The 14,337-nt window shown below is 37.1% G+C and overlaps 1 protein-coding gene across 12 annotated transcripts in view; it reads right to left on the bottom strand.

Annotated features, from left to right (window-relative positions):
- LOC110831469 (uncharacterized) overlaps positions 1–14,337 on the bottom strand; it is a 396,354-nt gene that overhangs the window by 43,853 nt on the left and 338,164 nt on the right. For all 12 annotated transcript variants that reach the window (XM_087343660.1, XM_087343664.1, XM_087343661.1 and 9 more), the window contains one exon: positions 7,840–8,228. In XM_087343660.1, the coding sequence (XP_087199786.1) occupies positions 7,840–7,954 (115 nt within the window). In that variant the 5' untranslated portion in view covers positions 7,955–8,228. The remainder of the gene's footprint in view (positions 1–7,839; positions 8,229–14,337) is intronic.

The raw sequence follows: 14,337 nt of genomic DNA on the forward strand, positions 1-14,337 counted from the left end.
CGTCGTACCTAGACGACTACTGATCGTTAGGGACACAATTCGACGTCGGTGAGAGGCGTGTGTTGAGATGGAGGAAAGACATTCTGAACATCTGTTGTGATCATGCGTAGTAAATTCAGAGATCTGACACGTCCTCAAGCCACATGAAAATAAAAAAGAATTAATTTGAAGTGACGATTGGAAAAATGCTATGAAGGGCAGAATTTTATATATTTCCTTCTTTAATTCATTTCAAACAAGAAAATCACTTTAGATATTATATTAAAACGAACTTTTACCATTTTTAAAGTAGACAATTACAGTAAAATGACATACATCAACGCAAAAACGTCATAATTTGGAAACGGTGGCGAAACTTAAAGAAAACTTTATTTACATTTTGAGATCCAAAATCTCTCCCCAATAACCTTTTTAATATTGTAACAGAGCTTTCGATCAATCTGTATACGCAGTTACATATGGTAAATATCTCTACATGCAGCTCAAAAATACGCCGTATCTAGGCGACAAGACATTGACTTAACATAGGTGGAGTAACCGCACAGTACACGTGTTGACATGAATAAATTATCACCCCTTCAATTAGTTTAGTAACTATGTTTCAACCTATTATGAAATGGGCTGTCATTTGAGTACAGCTAATAAAGATATGTTACGAATTATGCTGTTTTCGTACATAGTACACCCAACGTGAACACGTGGCTCTAACTCCGTTCACTATAATTGTTTCGTACGCGCGTGCAGAAAAGCGATTATTCAAATGCATCTGGAGTGAAGGACGTTATGAAAGAGTGGGCTATAAAAGTTCGCTTGTTTGTGCGCGTGTTATACGCAGCTCCGAGGGATACCACCTCTTTTACTTTCAGTGTTGCGCCGAGTTCAGATGTGGTCAACTTGCTCAACATCGACGTCGGTCATTTCACCGTCGCTGAAACTGTTTGGCAACTTCTCAATTCGTTTTGGGGAAGGGGTTACTGGGGAAACACGAAGCTCCGGAAGCTTGCGGAAATATTAACTGATATCTCAACTCACATAAAAATATCATTTTATGACTTCCTAAATTAAGAAATCTGTCGAGTTTTTAAAAGCATTAATTGAAATTATCATCATTCACTTCACACGTGTGCAATATCTCTAGAAAGGCATATTACTGGTCACAAAGTTATTTGTATTAAAATTTTATTCTTATGCAGATTATTTAACGACTCTAACGACGGACTAAATTGAATATTACTATAATTATAAAATGTCTTAATCTCAACTTGAAAAAAATGAATTACAATTCCAAATGTTAGAACCACAAGTTGTGTGCCTATATTTTTGGGGCAGGCAGTAGTATCAGCATTATCAACACGGAACATAACTCTCTTGAAGACATACCATCAGAGTCAGAGGGTCTGCGATAGTAAGCCGTATTTCAATGCGAACGAGTTTACGAAAGTTTGTACTCCAACTCCGTATCAGGAGAAGATACGGGAAATCTCAGAAGAGCATATGTTGAGTTCTGTTTTATCTCTGCACGACTCCGTGTAGAGCCTACGCTTTTGTGCGCTGTTTCTGATCTTACGGCTTCTTGATAAGCATTTTTACGAAGTTAATATCAATTATCAGGCTGTGACTTCAAGACGCGGAAAGACAGCTGGTAAGTCCTCTGAAAATGTGTCGAAGTTAAAATATTCTGGGACAACAGTAACAAATCTTATTACATTCGCCATGAACTTAGCAATAGATTAATTTTAATGAGTGCTTGGTATTGTTCAGTTAAGAATATTTTCTTTTCCTATCCAGAAACCTAAATACTAAATAAAAAAACGTAAGTTTACTTACTATTTTTTTGAGTATCAACTTTAATTTTTCGTGTTTTTTCCGTCTAATCACAATTGTATATAAATAAAATTATACATAAGATATTAAAATATCATTTACATATTTGGTAAAACTTTTTACTACATGTTTCGGTTACATTGAACCATCTTCAGGTGATAATATGATATTTTAATATCTTATGTATAATTTTATTTATATATACAATTGTGATTAGACGGAAAAAACACGAAAAATTAAATTTTAATTCACAATATGACGCAATTATATCAACTTATGAGTATCAACTTGGTCCCTCACCACGAGATAAATCAAAGATTAAGAAATGGGAAATGAATATTGCCAAGATTTAATTTTCTTCAGTAGCGTGGTATTTGTACCGAGTTTCGTAACGTAAGGTCAACTGCACTTACCCTAAGATCGTATTTCCAGCTCAGAACAGCTGATCTGTTAATACACGTAAATTATCTGCAATATTAGTTCGATTACTTTGCAATTATTTTATTCTATTCAAAGAAGACTACGGATTACTATCTAAACAGAATACCAAAATATTATTTATATAAATTTCTACTTGCAATTTTATTTATTAAAAAAAATTACTGATAATAATAAAAAATATTTAGAGTTTTAAAACTTCATGGCTGTAGGAAATATTTATTAGTCTTTGATTTAGAATGTGAGGAGAAAGCATATGGCAAGTGGGACACTGAATACGCTACATTACAGGAATCGAAGTTCCGTGTTGTATTGCGAGAATTCTGACAGTGAATAGTGTTCAGACAAGGGAATTCTGTTGTTTTAAAAAAATAAAAAAAATAAACAGCGTTTATGCGGATGCCATACAAATAACAGCCATCGGGACATTTCAGTAACAGATCCATTCTGTGTTCAAACCTGCGTAAACGTATTAACATGGTGCAGCATTTTAACTTTCGAGCAACGAAGGCTTGTTTGTACTGTTCTATTAAAATACAACTGAACATAACAATTAAATGTTACTACGTAATCAAAATTAATTTTTATTGTAATTAAATCCCGAAAGACACTGTACAAAGCGTACACAAAAAATTAAGCCTTCACTTTTGACTGTCAATATGACAGACAATATGAAAAACACAGGGCCATCACAAACCGTCACTTGTCCGTTTGATGAGCTAACTGAATCAGCCCTCAAATCAATCCTCTGTGGCTTGATTTGATAGCAATCTCATATCAAATATCCTTCGTCCATTACAAATGTCAATAACTTCAAAACGAAAACGGACAAAGTGAACAGGGTTGTGGTATTCAGTAACCACAAAGAGCTTTATCACAGAAATACGTTCACAGCGACGAACATTTGTCAGTCTACTTAACAATATTGACACACTGGGACCGTTATTGGCACGGAGAAACCGATAAACAAGTTTTCGTTCTCAGGTCCATTAACAGATGTTGTTGACAGCGTTTCCATAGGCGAATGCTTCAGGAGGACATGACCAGAAGATAAGAGAAAGTGATTCTACAGTTGACGAAATTCGTGGCGATTTCGTAAAGGATGATATAACGCGTATATTCCTTTGGTGATTCAGTAAGCTACAAACTACTTTGATCAAGGCAATTACAGGAGTCGTATTAATTTTATTTTAAACGGAGATATTGGTGACCAAGCAAATGGGCAGTACGCCTAAAATAATTACTCATTAGAACGAAATAACCTGTGTCTTCCGAACAAAAAAGCGTTTAATAATCACGCCAATATATATAAAAAAGTGAGAAGGAATTCGTTGTTTTGGCCTTTTACAATTATCAGTTCTAAAAAATTAATTCTTTACACATTTCGTATCCAACCACACATTTAACAAACTTTTATGGATTTTAGCCAATTTTAATGTGCAAAACCATTTATAACATTGCCTTTATTTGTTGGGGTTGAAAGGCTATGTACCTTCACATAAATACGTATAACCCAAACTCAGACGGCTTTCACCCAGTGATAGTTATATATGACGCAAATGATCTCGCTCGCTTCCTACCAAACTCTCTCCTGTTATTTACTAAAACAATTTTTTATTGGACACTGCACGATATAAGCTACTGGCATTGTCGCTAAGTAACCAGCAAATAAGACCCATAGGTTTTCTCGGCCATTATAAATTTATGCAATCTGAAATAGGCCTATATTCGTCATAAATAGTCAATCTAAAATTTTGGTTTCATACAATACAGCATAACAAATGATGGCACAAAAATTTATTTTACAATTTCGTTTCTATTACATACAGGTGTAAACTTTCACCTCCTAAAACTCCCAAAACGTCGTTTAATCAAAAATATGCTTCAGACATTGTACCATAATAAGAATATTTCTTACTACACCTCAGGAAAGGTTAAAGACTTTCTTCACAGCCTTGAATATTTAATGATTCTTGTAGGTTAATATAATTGCTACTTTATTTCTAGCCAGAACACGTGTTCAGGCCTGTCACAGCACCTCTCTCATATTTTCTGATTTGCAGTCGAAAATTCTAACGTTAATAAGTTGTTTAATCACTGCAGATGGTAAATAAAAACTACAACAAACAAACAAACTCTTGTTTACTCGCCAGTAAAATGTGATGAATTGTAGTGAGATGAGAAGGAATAGAAAGATTTCAGTTTTTAATGAAAATTAATTTCGGGACTGAGATTCATCCAAAAAATATTCGCATCCTACATAACGCACTTGAATCCATAAAGAACGCCGACCATGGCCTCTTTGGAAAAAAGCACATCTTACAGACGAGTTGTCATCGAAATAAATGTTTAGGGAATTGAATCTGGCGTGTTAGAAAATATGATACGTTTCTTTGCATATGAACGTCTGTAAATCAGCGTCCTTTCAATGTGTACTTTTCGACGCCATTTGTTTAACACGAAAACTTTCTTCCCTTCGTACGTACTCCAGTTTATTTGATTTCATGTTTGTTCAGACAGGTCTTTAAAAAAAGAAGAGAATCTCTTTGGAAGTAGCAGTGGTCTCATGGAAAGAACTTTAAACCAAAGCCATTGCGTAAATTCGCATTAATTAACACTTATTAACTACACTCGGATTAATTAAATGAAACAATGGAAGATGCGTGAAGATTATTTTAAGATGTGTGCAAATGTTCCTTGTACATTTCAAGGCACATTCTATTAACTGTCATGAGCGATGTTAATGCCATAGGCTTTCGTCTTAAAACAAAGAAAGATATTACATTACTGGGATACTGGGAACGACCCGTTCTTCAAGTGCCTGAGCACTGCGGGTCCTAACTTTTCGTTGACTTGATCTACGAGGTGCGATCGGAAAGAAAGATTTCCAGGGATGCTTCCAGGCTTAGCAGCGGCGCTGGGATCGTTGTGTTCACTCCCAGGGGAACTACTTCGAGGGTGATGGATGAATTTAATACCTGAGATAAGTGTACGGGTTTTTATACGCGCAGTCTTGAAACTTTCCGATCGCACCTCGTATAGACATTCGGTAGGACTCCTTGGACGAGGATTACATTACGGACATAATATTTCTATGTTTCCTTCTACAGAAACAAAAACACAAACACACATTTACACGGAATCCTGGACGCAAGTCTATAAAACAATAGGTGTTTTTATCTGAATATGTTTTACTCCCCCATGAGCTGAGATCACATCTCCCTGGAATGCTGACTTTGAAATTAGTTTTTCATGCTACGTTCATATTTTTTACTGACAAGCAACAATGCAAACTGCTGTACCAAGAATAAAACAGATTGTCTTACATCAGTGTGCACGTTCACGACATAATACGACCTGTTACATTACGTCATGAAATATATTATAAAATGCTTCCAGGGGAAATAACTTTTTCGGTGACATATATTTCTCTATTAACCCAACATCCTTTTTCCATAGTACCACATTGCATCTCCCTTGTATTCTATACTTTTCTTGTCTCATAAACGACTGTCTTTTGTTTCCGAGATTATCATACACCATCTTTTTTCCAGAGTAAATATTTTATTTCTTTTGTACCCATTTACTGTTCAAAATTGTGTGTATGTATCTCTTCTGACAGTAAAATCTACCCCTTCATCTCTCACCCCACCCGTCTTCCCCACGTGACATCCTTCCTGGTGAAATGTTCAGCTGCGACATCACGCGGGCCAACTACAAATCACAGAGAAAATAAAGCGACGGTCGACAGAAGCCAATGATGCCCCATCCTCTGACCAATGCTGTAGTTCTGTGTTACAGATAGAGAATTCTTTACTAGAGGCCTGTGCCAAACAGCACATGAATTTATTTGACTAATTAAGTCAATTTAATAAATAAAACAGAGGAGGGAAGCTGGTACAGGTACCGGAATGTAGTTATTATTTTTTGTTAACTCTGTCAATGGTATGCGCGAAATACTTCGTTTAAAAGCAGTGGTTCTCTGACGTGCATTTACTTCGTATTTGAGAATATGAACGGAAGTTCTAAAGAAGATAAATACGCCACCATAGAAACATAAGATGTCTTCAAATAAATACAACAAAATAAATTGTTAATTTAGCTGTACATCAATTTAAAAAGCTTAGCAAATGCAAAACTTACTTAGCTTATTCCCGCTCGCTCTGGGTTTTAGTTAATATTATTTTCAAAATTTTTTCACGTTTTCTTGTAACAAGTCTGTCAATTTCTGGAGGAAGTTCTTGTAATAATTCTTTTATAAACTGGAAATTGTTTTCAACACAGAACCTTGCGTATAAAAAAAATTGTACACTGAACACACACACACCTTTAAACTTATCATCAGAACATAAATCCAAATTATCACAGAGTTCGAGGGATGGAGGTGAAGCAGAAATTGAAATTTTTGTGTCTGAATGGACCAAACGAACCCACGAGTTTGTTTCCCTGCCGAGATGCCTCGGAATTCTAGAAAATGTCGAATCGAGATTCGTAGAAAAATTCCGTTGCTCCAATGCGAAACTCTCACGAAACCGAAGAAGTCCTTGTTGTTTCTACTTACAAAGTTTCCGTAAAGAAGTAAATAGGACACGATTTGATGCTGAGGACTAAAATGTCAAATGCACGTAAATAAAATTTTACACAAAAGTGTGATTTTTGGTAAGCGCGCAAAGTGTGCTGGAAAACAATATTACCCTGAACTTTATACAGGCATACCTCGTTTTATTGCGCTTCGCAGATATTGCGCTTTTTTTTTTTTTAACAAATTGTGGCAACCCTGCGTCGAGCAAGTCTATCGGCGTCATTTTTCCAACAGCATGTGACCACTTCGTATCTCTGAGTCACATTTTGGTAGTTCTCGCAATGTTTTCTTTAGAGAAAATGCTATTGCACACTTAATAGACTACAGTATAGTGTAAACATAACTTTTATATGCACTGGGAAACCAAAACATTCGCGTGACTCACTTTATTGCGGTGGTCTAGAACCGAACCCGCAATATATCCGAGGTATTCCTGTATTTAAATATTCATGTTTATTTAGTTCTTTGGGAAAGAAGTTGGAAGCGTATTAGAACACATTTCGTCATGTAGTATGCTCGAAGCCAAAAGTTATTTTGTCTGAACGTGGACTTACAGTAGACGAGGCATTTAAACTGGCGGCCTTCTTTGACGTTTCATGAGACCCGACTCAGTTCTAGAATTATGCACACCACTGAACGGATGTTAATTAAATTTGATATGAAGGACTATCAACAATATTTCTTAAAAGGCCTACATATTGGATTTAGTTAAAATCTGACCACAATGACAGATACTTTATTTACACGAGGACTGTCTTGGTCTTCTGAGAGCATCTCGGCTCAACTTGCAACATACTTATCAATGCAAGAAAATGTTTTTAACTAAAGTTTAAGAGAAAAATGTAACGGGCATTTTGTTGTTATTAAGCCGTAAGAAACCTGGGTTCTAAAATGCTGATGAATTTTTTGATTGGCTGAATTAATTTAAGTAAATATGTTGAAACTGAAACGCACAGAATGATACATAAATAATTGAAAAAGCGAATTTTACTTACTGTTGCCATCTACGTAGATCGGTGTCCAGGCAACTTGTGACAGACCGGGAATCGCCCATTGTAGCAGGAGAAGGACGATCAGTGCGACGTGGTAACAGCAGACTCGTGCTTCCATCTTGCGTCACACTTCTCACTCTACGGTGTTACTGAATATGTAGCTCCGAACAACTTACGAAGAACTCAAAACAATTTAAAAACTCGGAAAAAAAAACGTACGTTCAGATTGCACAAATGGCTAAAATAAACAGTTTGAGTGGATATCGTATTCATTTAAGTCAACTTGATGAGAAGAAGCCACGCTGCCAACTCTTGGTAGAAACTTTCATCATTGGTCTTGTGCAGCTTCGTGGTCTGGCAGTATTCTTCTTTCCCACTGCAGCCAACAATTCCTGCAAAGAGGGAATGGTACGTCACTAACTGAAAAGTGCTCTTCATCACGTGTACACGTGGGTAAATCCCTAAACTGAGGGGAAGAAAGGGGGATAATAGAGATAAGGAAACGAGGGAAGAAAGAATGAAAGGAAATATTGGCCGGAATGGGAGCACTCCGGTGGAATTGATGAGCGAAGCGACTAACGGAACAACTCCTAGTAATGGCACACATTTTACGTATAGAATGACATGCAGGCAAACGAATTTTCTTGTACGTAAAATGGGTAAATTTATAAAAAAAATTAATATCAGACCTGAACTTCGAATAAGGTACATTGAACAATTAACTGACTCCAGATTTCCCACAGACTCATTTCTGCACGCAGAAACGCATCAAATCCTACCTAAATTTTAGCTAAAATCCTCAATGTTAAATTTTATGAAAATCCTTTCAACACAGGACAAATATCCAAAATGGCGAAGCTATTAAGCATTGTAACATTACGAGGTGCGATCGGAAAGTTTCAAGACTGTGTCAATAGAGGGCGAACCGGATGTAGTACGAGCTTCTGCCGCTAGGGGGTGCGGCCTACATTCATAGTGAATCAGTGTGCCAGCCGGCATCTTCGAATTAGCATTTGTTTCTTAGTTACGGGCGTTTTGGTAGTGCATTACACCGACCCTCCTGCGATTTCGGAATGGCGTGTGCATCAAATTTTGCCAAAGACTCGCCAAAACGGCTACGGAAACCTATGAAATGCTAAAGCAAGCATTTGGGAAGTCCCCAATGGGTCGTGCACAAACTTTTGTGTGGCATTCACGTTTTAAAAATGGCCGAACCTCTGTCAATGATGACGAGCGTTCTGAACGACCATTTTCGAGCACAACGCCCGAAAATGTTACGAAGATTCAGCAGGCCATTCAAGAAGATCGACGTCGTACCATCAACGACTTGTGCGACATTGTTGGGATAGGCTATGGGACCTGTCAGCTGATTCTAAAGGAAGAACTCCACATGCGACGCATCCTGTCTGAGGACCAGAAGCAGAATCGACTTCTCGTTTGTCAGGAGCTCAAAGATCTTGCAAGAACCGACCCCAACTTCCTTTCTAAGCTCCGTGTGACTTCTTCCTCTTCCCAAAGATGAAAATTCAGCTAAAGGGAAGGAGATTTGAGACGATAGAAGAGATTCAGGCAGTCTGGAAACCTTTCGATCGCACCTCGTAAGTTACGGTCGCATCTAAAAAGTAAAGTTACCGGAGACATGTTGCATCTCGAAATATAGTGACCAAAATAATCTACAGATGTTATAGTTATCTTTTTGTCGTCAGAACATATCCAATATTGGAAAATTTATTGGGAAAATAATATTTTCATGAAATTGCTTCTAGTGGAATAAGAAGTCCTACAATGATGATGAATACAGCAGCGATTCTGATGATACGAATAAATAAGAGGGGAAAGGGGATCGGAAAAAGAAAACTCAAATAACTGTAATAACAAATCCTGATTTGGGTCACCGCAAATTCCTACTCTGCCAGCAGTAAAAGGAATACTTGATTATCCAGTACACACCGAACACCAAACTATTGAAACAAGAGTTCCGAGTAAAGCCATAAGGACGCTTAGATTTTAGTGATATAAAATTCCGTTTGAAAGTGGATAAAAAAGACATCAGGAGAGAAATAGAATTCAAACTCGTTATAAATATCTAAATTCATGGTCTGTCTGCCTTACCACACAGATAAAGCCTATTCGTAGGTAATGAAAATGTTTCTTGATTTGACTCTTTATAAATGGTATATCGAAAACAGTTACGTCTCCTAGTGGCGAAAAAACTAGAACAACTGAGGAAAATATTTGGACCTATGAACGATAAGAAGGGTGAACTTTAGGTTTTTACATAACAAACAACTTCATAGTTTATAAATTACCTGCAATCTGGTATTATTAGGAGAGTGAAATGCGGGCGTGGATAAGAGAGAAAGAAATTTATAATATACAGAATTTTGATCGAAAAACTAGTTGGAAAACGGAGTTCGCAGCGTAACTTAAAGCTGAGTCTTAGGGAGACCCTGTGATGTGATGTTATGAAAGGTTGCTCCGGGTGAGAATCGTGTCCAGTGTCAGACTCCGGCCGTCCTATAAAACAGCAGTGTTGAAACTTGAGGTTCTACTAGCAAATTGTTCTTTAATAATATATTCACTTTCCATTCACTTAAAAGTTAACTGGATGCGTTCTGTTAATAATTATTTTATGCTTTATACCTATAAAAGATCACGCGAAGACTTAGGCGTAAATGGGAATGTAATATTAAATGCGTCACAAATAAATAGGATACAAAATCCTGGGCTGAACTGACGTGTGTCAGAATAGGGACAACTTACGGTCTCTTGTGAATATGTTAATTAACCTTCGAGTTCAATAACAGCGGGAGTCTATTCAGTAACCGAGTGACTGTTAACGTCTGAAGGAAGAATGAGATCGAGTAGTTCATTGTGCTGTGCCTATGTTCCCATGAAAAGAACGCGGTAAGCAACTAGACCTTCCTGCGATGACATTAACACGACAACTATTTTATATTACAGGATGGCTTGATCCACATCTTATTCGTGAGATTTCCCGTTCAGGGATCTCGTTTAACAACGGCAATGCTGACATTGAGAGAATATTCCTTAATTATTTCAGTTTAATACCAGAATCGCATAAAATGGGCCACGACTGACGGCTCTCATATCTTTTCCAGTTCACTGTACACCATCATTAGTGGGTATTAATCGACGCTAAATATCCTCCACAGTTGATACAGGCTCGTTATGTAATGAACGGATTTTTGTCTAGATCTAACACAGGCTGTACTATATCAGCTATACAAACTCGGGCCCTCAGACACCGTTATCGGGTATGAATCTGCAATGTATCGTCCTAAATTTGCTGCGTCCGCCTGATGAATACCACCAGCACTGCTACAATCTTTGTTACTAATACCGACATCACCAGCACAACATAACCGCTGCTTGATATCAAAGATAACATTCCGCCAATGTATAGGCTACTTTTTAAAAATATAACCACTTCCTACATGTTATGTATTTGTAATCACTGCTGCGTGTTCTATCGTAAAATTTACAAAACAAAGATTTTTGAACAGCTAATGAAGTAAATATGAAGCCAACATGGGTGTTAAAGTATATTTTATTTTATTATTTATTTAGTGTTCTGTCTGACGACAGGTCCATATGAACAGGATCCTTCCATCCTTTTCTCGGACTGGGACTGTTCATATACGTTCTTGGCAGATGATCCAGAAGTGGTTTGCCATTGCCTTCTTCTGTGTGTGAATGGAGTAATTGTTAGGATGCCACGGAGAAACCGGGGAAGCCCCCGGAGGAAAACTCCGTGTTGCCTAGATCACGGCCTTGCCCAACACAAGTTATAAATTCGGGCACCGCCGGGAATCGAACACGAGACCCCAGGATTACAAGGCCAGCCAGCGTTCTATCCGCTAGACCACCGTGGCTATGTTAAAGTATAATAGATACATAATTTGTGATTAGGAAATTATTTAGCATAAATGCAACAAATGTCGCGTTCATTTGTTTCCATCGGAATGAAACGAAGTTTTACCTTGTAACACGTTTGTTACACACATACATGAAAAGTACCTAATCAACACAAAGACAACTTTTTGTAGGGTTTCTTTTATTCCTTAATTTAAATTTAACATCTGTAATTTTGGGCCCAACGTAGGGCATTCGAAATCTGGTACGGGAGTACTAGTCATCGCCATGATCCTAATACAGATATGGGCAAACTAATTACTTCAGCGATTCACTTCTGAGATAAAACGCTTTTTCAGTAACAATAACCTACAATTCTGATGTCACCCACACGCCAAATTATTTGTCAATATTTATAACACCGCTTTAAGCCATCAAAATCCAAAACTCCAATTACGAAACACACACCGTGATTCAATTTCCGTCTACTTTTAATACTGTAACATACGCAGATTGTCTCGTTTTGCTTTAAATATTTCAGGTAGGTACAACGCCATCAAGTTCGGTGCAGATGTTTATGTTTGTCCCTTTGCTCCGACGACATACAAACGCGTTTATGTATCCGCGTCATAAGCCCGAAGAACGCCTATACATATTACATATTAATCGCCTTTGTTGCGTTGAGCTGTGAGGTAGCTGAGCTATACATTAGATATCAGAGCAAGGAATTAATGCAGACACCAGAGACGGTGCAAGAACGTAATCAGAGCCAATAGATAATGAAACAACAGGATTACACATTTACATTAATGATTCGTAGCATAAAAATACATTAAATGCATTTATATTTCGATTACACAGTGGCTTGGTGGCAAAGGGATCGTTAGGATGATCAAATTAAGGATCAGATTGAGGGGGCATGTAGTTTGCACAGGAAGAGATGAATAAAATTTAGAAATCTTTGGAAAAGTCTAAAGTGAAGAGGCCAGACGGAGGACCTGGTTATAGTCACAGGATAAATTAATATGAAAATTAGAAAAAAAAAAATGGGACTAGAAAGTGTGGACTGGATTAATGTAGCTCTGGATAGGATCTGATAGTGGGCTCTTATTAATATTGTAATTAACCTTTCACTTCCGTAAAAGCGAAGAATTTATTGATTATCTGAGGAACTATTAGCCTCTTAACAAGCACACTCCTCCATGAAGTTTGTCAGCTAGTTTAATTTTTAGTCACGATAATAAATAATTCAGTTAAATTAATTTATCTCTGCACTTGACAACGGCTGGAAAGCAAATTACAGGCAAGTAATAAATTGAAGAAGAAAGAATGCGACACAATAAAAAGAAGATATAAGGCAAAAAGAACAATTATTTTGATTAGAAAGCTGTCTAATATCAGCAGCAAATGTTACAATCTTTATTCAAGATGCCTATGCCCCTATAGACTGTAGTGGTAGCAGAAACAAATCTGGCTGAGGAAATGACCTTAAATTTAAGATGCAGATTTAAAATGTAGTAGTCTCTGATGTGTAGCGGTTAGAACGCTGGTCTTGTAATCCTGGGGTCTCGGGTTCGATTCCCGGCGGTGCCCAAATTTATAACTTGTGTTGGGCAAGGCCGTGGTCTAGGCAACACGGAGTTTTCCCCCGGGGGCTTCCCCGGTTTCTCCGTGGCATCCCAACAATTACTCCATTCACACACAGAAGAAGGCAATGGCAAACTACTTCTGGATCATCTGCCAAGAACGTATATGAACAGGTCCCAGTCCGAGAAAAGGATGGAAGGATCCTGTTCATATGGACCTGTCGTCAGACAGAACACTATATAAATAAATAAATAAAGTCGCTGATATATATATATAGTGGGTATGCGCAAAGTAACAGAACTTAAAAGAACTAATTTTACCTTTAAATAATAATAAATCATTCGAAAGACGCTCATGTAAAATATATAATGCCTCACGCGAAATCTGTGTGATGCATGTAACACGTATTAAAAAACAAAATGTATTTCAGAAATAACTGCTGCACTATGTACCTCAGGGGCAAGGTTTGTCTCAGGTACATAGAAGTAAATACCCTGTAAAATGATGAACAGATGGGATAATAATAATAATGTGCCACCACTGGCATAACCGATCTTAAAATTGTGTTTTCATAAGTACGTTTATGTAGGCAGTAAACATATACCTGTACGTTTATGCTTGATGTGTGTGCATGTAAGAATATGTAGGCCTATATTATGTGTGTATGAACACTATATATTTGTTTGAGTGTGTGTGTGTGTGTGAAAAAGTGTTTGTGCAGGCTTACGTGTGTGCGGGCTTATGCATGTATGTATACAAAAATGTATTTCCGTAGTCCCATGTGTGCACTTATCACTTTTACTGAGATAAATGTATCGAATAACGTCATCTTAAGGTTTTAAGGTGCCTAGAATTCAAGGATGAAACTGCAGATGATCAGAATTATTTAATACGTTTCGAGCCGTATTTTACTACATAAAACAATTATTTAATAAAATCAAATTATTAAGCAGAAAATTTATATAATATTTTACTGAAAAGTGCATTTTGGTAAAACTCTGGGGCAATAACACGGAAAATTGCGTACTTTAATTAACG

This window comes from Zootermopsis nevadensis, unplaced genomic scaffold (assembly GCF_977971745.1).
Source record: "Zootermopsis nevadensis isolate Lab colony 2312 unplaced genomic scaffold, Znev_1.0 Znev_ptg000006l, whole genome shotgun sequence".
NCBI classification, from domain to species: Eukaryota; Metazoa; Arthropoda; class Insecta; order Blattodea; family Termopsidae; genus Zootermopsis; species Zootermopsis nevadensis.